General features: G+C 45.1%; 2 protein-coding genes across 2 annotated transcripts in view; one reads left to right on the top strand and one right to left on the bottom strand.

Annotated features, from left to right (window-relative positions):
- The window catches only part of BDV37DRAFT_88930 (WD40 repeat domain-containing protein), a 3561-nt gene extending 1252 nt beyond the window's left edge, over positions 1-2309 (bottom strand). The window contains exons 1-4 of the mRNA XM_032091385.1: positions 2240-2309; positions 2092-2180; positions 500-2034; positions 1-443 (exon numbers count right to left, since the gene is read on the bottom strand). Coding sequence (XP_031934216.1) covers positions 1-443; positions 500-2034; positions 2092-2170 — 2057 coding nt within the window. The 5' untranslated portion in view covers positions 2171-2180; positions 2240-2309. The remainder of the gene's footprint in view (positions 444-499; positions 2035-2091; positions 2181-2239) is intronic.
- A 209-nt stretch (positions 2310-2518) lies between these two features.
- Positions 2519-3731, top strand: BDV37DRAFT_267140 (uncharacterized protein). Its single transcript, XM_032083988.1, has 2 exons — positions 2519-2955; positions 3003-3731. Exons 1-2 carry the CDS (start codon positions 2537-2539, stop codon positions 3622-3624), a joined length of 1041 nt encoding a protein of 346 aa, XP_031934215.1. The 5' UTR covers positions 2519-2536; the 3' UTR covers positions 3625-3731.
- Positions 3732-5736: the final 2005 nt, after the last annotated feature.

The following is a 5736-nucleotide window of genomic DNA, read 5'->3' as shown; positions in this document are numbered from 1 at the left end:
GTATCCCAGAGCTTGACAGTTCCATCGTGGGAGCCAGATGCGATCTGTCGCTTATCCGGTGAGAAGGCGACCGCTCTGACCGAGTCTGAATGGCCGGCCAGTGTCTTCTGCAGTTCACCGCTGGCGGTATCCCAGAGCTTGACAGTTCCATCGTCGGAGCCAGATGCGATCTGTCGCCCATCCGGTGAGAAGGCGACCGCTGTGACCGAGCCTGCATGGCCCGCCAGTGTCTGTATCAACGACGCCCAAGTCTCTTCCATGCGAGGAGTCTTTCTTAACCATTTTGGAATTTTGTCTGCATTTTTCTTCTTCACAACACTTGATTCAGGACTAAAGATAAGGGCAGACCTGTAGATCTGTAATGGCCAATTGGCCAGAACTTGGTAGTGCCGTAATAAAAATCGAGTAGCATCCTGCAGAAGCATCAAAACTGAATTGTTGTTCTTTGACAGGCTTATTAGCAAGAAAACTAGGCATCAAGTAAGTATTTAATACCGACCTGCACTGCATTTGTTAGCGCTCTTAGCGCACCAACAGCCTGTGGTAGACTGTCCAAAAGACTCAGACATTCCAGCCATTCCAGTAACCTTCTATCGAGGAATGTGCTAACAACACCTTCCTTTCTGCGCACTCCCTCTATTATCACAGTGTCCTCAAAATGTTGCACCCAGAAAGTAGCTGCATAGCTTACACTATCCAGTACAACAATCTGTCGCTTTTGTTCCTCTGTTTTCAAAGATTCTCTGGTTGAATCAGGTTGCGCTAACCCAATTAGGTTGACTTTGAGATACTTGAGTAAGAAAGACAGACAATTCTGTACTATTTCCTCATGTCCGTAGTGTCCATGTGAGTCGAGTATAGATTGTCCATCTGTCCCTGCTAAGTAATCTCGAGCAGACTGGTGAACAAACTCGATCTTATTTTCACGCATTCTGATGAATGAAGCACACTGGTCAACTAACACCTGAATAGTGTCCTCTTCTTCAGTTAGACCAGTCACACTACCAACTTCCTCTATATTTAAAGGTCGATATACCAGCATCATCACCTTGAGCAGCCGCATATACCTTTTTACATCAGCTTGCTCGCCCTCGCTGAGCTGATGGAATATTTGGTCATAGAAAGGCTGCAGACCCGGTGGAAAGTTTTCAATTGTGGTCAAGGCCATATCTCGGCGAACACTCTCAAGCTCCTTGCATACCAAGCTTACCCATAAAAATGTGTCTTCGGCTTTTAAAGTAAGTTTAGCCTCAATGTCTCCTTTCAATTGTTCTCCATATCCGGCACGACGATCGAGCTCCTGTACCTTTTCCGTGATATAATTTTTCACAGCTTCCGAGACATGTTTCGAGTTGAGCTCCAGGCTAACTTGTACCTGTTCACGTCCAGCTAACAATTCCCGCTGGGCACTATCCAACGGTCGACTTGTCAGCAACCATTTAATTCTCGCAGGTTGATCAAGTCCATTTCGAACAATAAGTTTCAAAAAATCAGCCATGCCATCATCTTGGCACTCATCCAGCGCATCCACAATAATGTATACCTTCCGGCAATCGCACTGGTATAGCATCTCCAAAAGAATATCCCAGAGTGTTCGCCACGACGTAACATCTTCGATATAGCAATTCTTCATATTGTCCCAGCGGTTTCGCAAACACTTCTTGAGACCTTCTTTCTGATTGACTAATTGCAGAATTAGGCCTTTGATAATTGCTTCGATGGTATTAAGCTCATAATCGGCATTTTGGCAGAAAAAGTATGTTACCACTGTCGAACCATCTTGGGGTAGCGGAAGCCTCTCAATAATACCAATTGATATCATAGTCTTCCCTTTACCGGCGCCCCCTTTAATCCAAAGGAGGCAAAGTTCGTCACCATCTTGCCAACTCATATATTTTGAGTCTTGGAGAATCCACTCGATCGATTGGGGAAGTAACTTGTCCTTATTCTCTTTCAGCCGATGTTTGACAATCAGGGAGTCGGGGCATCGCAGAGTACGGAGGCAGAGGCGATCGATATCTTCAGTGGTATGTGCTATAAATTCCCATTGGTTAGTTATACGAACGCTATATTAGTCAATTTAGACTATACCGATGTTGAAATTAACATTATTGACTTGGGTAGCCCCTTGCTGGGCAATATTACCCTTTATATTAATGTGATTCGACATTGTCGTAGCCCTTGCATATAATCAGAATTAGTTTCATATAAAATGCAGTTGAACGGTGCACTATCTTACTATAGACATTTTATTCCGAGGGCCTGTGTCTTGTTACCACTGAAAGCTGCTCGCGATCGTTTGATCAGAGAAGAAATGTTCAGGTACAGGCGGAAGATGAGAGGCGGCGGGTTCCTATAAGCGGCGCAGCTGAATTAGAAATTGTGACCAATAATAGCATGACACAATGTCTGTCTTTGACAAGGGTGTCCCAGATGCGGGGCACAGCTGTGAACATAAGAAGCTGCCATTTGGCCTCTCATCTTGTCTAATTTTATCTATCACACCGCCTCCAACAAGAAAACACAAGTGTCTAAAATGGCTGAAGCAGTTGGATTAGCATCTGCTATTCTAGGTCTGACGATTTTCGCGTACGACACGAGTAAATCACTACATGAGGCGGTTTCCAGTTTTAGGACCCAGCGAAAAACCATCAAAGATCTTCAAGATGAGCTCAACTCTCTTACCACCATCCTCGGGTCGATCCGCACACATGTAGAAGGATCGGATGAAGTCCAGAGACTGGAGCCTCTTCAAAACCCGTTAGAGTGTTGTTTGATGATATGTCAAGAAATGCGTGAAACACTTGAGGCCTGCACGAAACACTTAGCAGAAGGGCGGGATAGTGTTCGAGATTGGCTTAACATGAAATACCATGGCAAGAGTTTTGAGGACATGACAAAACGACTCAACAGCTATAAATCCACCCTCAGTATCACATTTGCGTCAATCAACATGTAAGCAGGCAAGTGACTTATTATCATACTGCTGCTAACTCCACTAGGCGAAATCACGGTATTACGCAGGAATCATTGAATGATCTTAAAGACTCAATCCGCGGTACCAAAGAAGATCTGGAAGATCTTTTACATCAAATACGTGAAGCTATCGAATCCGTACATAGTTCGAGCCGAGAACCTTTTCAAGCTGATCAGGCTCGACTACTGGGTAGTCTTAAGAGCATTGAATGGGCTCAGCAGGTCGCGGATACTACCCTCCCCAAAGTTGTTGTTGAGAGTAACCGAGCTGGCCAAGGGACCCGCACAATCTTTGGTACGGATACTTCTCAGCCACAGTTCAGCTTGAACGTGTCGGAAAATGAGGCTGGATTAGGCGCCATTATGGCTGCTGGGGTTCACACTCCACAAACACTTCAGGAACTGCTTAGAGATTCCCAGGCGCAGAATCTCGCGCTTACCCTTCAAGCAGCTCAGGCACAATCACAAAACACCAATGCCCCAACTCTACAATCTCTTCTATACGGCCTATCAGTTGGGCCGCTAGCAGGGGACCACTCTTCCAATCCAAGGATTTCAGGAAATGCCAACCCAGGTCTCGAAGCACCCATACAATCAATCGGGTCAGCGCATGGGGAGGTAGTTGATAACGAAGCTCAAAGGAAGTGATCAACGAATTTGGACTTATATTTGTTGTGATTCAAAGGAAGATTGATTGTTGTCTCACTACTATTGTAAAGCTAACGGTTTATACACAATTTAAACATCAGATTAATCACCAATCAAACTGGTCCTTATACGGAATTTATTCCGTATCTGAAGCACTATTTTATCTGGTCTAGCCTCGTATAGAACACAGGGAGTAACATAATGCCCAATCAATTATGGCAAGTCATTTGGGCTTATTGGCCTTTCACAAAGACGACTGACAGGCGTCGTATACTGTACCATTATACAAGTATTAAGGCTTCTCTAAGGGCACTCAACAAGTGAATACATACATGACATAGCAATGCAAGAAAAAGGAAAAGGAAAGTTAAGAAAGAGTAATCGGGCTATAAACAACAAAGCCATGCATAGAAAGATTTGTACTGTATGCTCCTGTATGCATTTCTGGTAAGATTCCCTTAGTTGTTATCTAGGATTTCCACACGTTGTTCGAGCCATTCCGTGATGTCGCTGACAAAACGCCGTGCGATGTCTAACTTTACGCCGTTTTTGATGTAGAAGTCTGGGCGCCTGACTATTGTAGACCTGCTGAAGATCAAGGCCGTTTGCCAGTGCGACATCGCGTGCCTTTCAAGAGTCCTCCTTGAGAACCACGTCAATAACATTCGATTCCTGCCACTTGCTGTAGGCCTTCACAGCTTCATCCCGAGGACCAGTGAACTTGGGGAATTCAAGGGTATGATTATTTGGGGGTGAGGGCATAGCTAGTGTTGGAGTTGTTGTATAGATGTGTGGGGAGACTGGGTATGTAAAAGATTAATATTTATAGGATAGGGGTTGTTGGTCACAAGGGGATTGCTATCCCTTGGCTTTCGCTTTGCGAGTCTTAGCTGCTCCTCAGCATATAGCTCTTTACGAATCGCGTCGGGGACATCATCATGGGTCTCTAGGACACCGCCCCTCTTCACGCGCTTGACGAGACTCGTCAAGTGATGTGACGCAAGTCTGTAATGCTTTTTGCTATGGGAATCCTGCCAGCAGAATTCCCCTTAATGGCATGAAGGCGAGGAACAACGCATGAGCTTATATACACCCCGCTATGCTGAAGGCTGCCCAGAAATAGATTCAGCATCAACCTGAGCCTCTTGAACGGCAAGCATTCTCTGGGTCAGAGATGAAGGACCTCTCTTCTCACCCCTCCTAGATGGGGATTGTTGGCTGTCCTCTATATAGTTAAAGGTAATATTAATCCTGAGCCTCTTGCCTAGGCGAAACAGATTTCCCCACATCAAGAGCTGCTTCTCTACAGCTGTCCAATCAATGTCAGTGCCTTCAAGCCGTTTATTCAGATCACACTGGGAACGATCATTTATTCATACGGAAATAGTAGTGTCATCTGATCTCACTGGTCGGTTGCGGTGTTTTCCGAAGAACAAAGTTTTCAAGCTTTTGTTTCAAAAACAATCGCCAATATAAACTAGGAGCTAGAACCAAGTCTGGTTCTGTGTCTTTGGGCAGGGTGCGATTGTTGAGCTTAACCCTCCATTCTATAGAGTAGTGGATGCAGGTTGAGGCTGTTCATCATATAGCCTTCCCTCGTCCCACTCAGCCACTGGGACAAATCCTAGATGATCTGACTGTGATGGCTACGAAGGAGAAGTACACTCAATATGGTCGGGTGAAGGGCTTAGTGCAGAAGGTGTAGGTGTACGATCGAAGTTGCCAGGAATAGGGGCATATTGTGAACTTTGGTAAACTTAGGGGTCAAAAGTCTGACTACACCCGCCATTTCGGCAAAAAATGCAATGAATTCAAACTCGATTTTCTCAACCAATTTAAATGATATCAATCTACAAGTTGATTATATGGATTCCCCATGTCAATACTTTGTATACCAGCCACGTGCTAGGCGTACAGCCTGAAGTCTGCGTGGCATAGAGCGAATAAGGCGATCTATGCACTCCTGAGGAATAGCCCACCAAGCAGCTTGAATACTCTCCCTAAATTGCGTCCAGTCAATCTGTGATCTGCCGCCTAGAAAGAGCTCTGGATAGAGCTCTAAAAGTTTCTTTTTAAGCAGGTTCCAGAGGTGCTCAATAGGATTTAAATCAG

The sequence above is a fragment of the Aspergillus pseudonomiae genome (genome assembly GCF_009193645.1).
Source record: "Aspergillus pseudonomiae strain CBS 119388 unplaced genomic scaffold BDV37scaffold_218, whole genome shotgun sequence".
Lineage (NCBI taxonomy): Eukaryota > Fungi > Ascomycota > Eurotiomycetes > Eurotiales > Aspergillaceae > Aspergillus > Aspergillus pseudonomiae.
The sequence above is the reverse complement of the archived record's forward strand: the minus strand, read 5'-3'. Positions and strand labels throughout refer to the sequence as shown.

What these genes read in the sequence shown, in the direction of transcription:
- BDV37DRAFT_267140 (XM_032083988.1), top strand. Translation starts at nt 2,537, where the DNA reads ATGGCTGAAGCAGTTGGATTAGCATCTGCTATTCTAGGTCTGACGATT. An exon ending in ACATTTGCGTCAATCAACAT is followed by an intron (nt 2,956 to 3,002) that starts GTAAGCAGGCAA and finishes TAACTCCACTAG; the next exon opens with GCGAAATCACGGTATTACGC.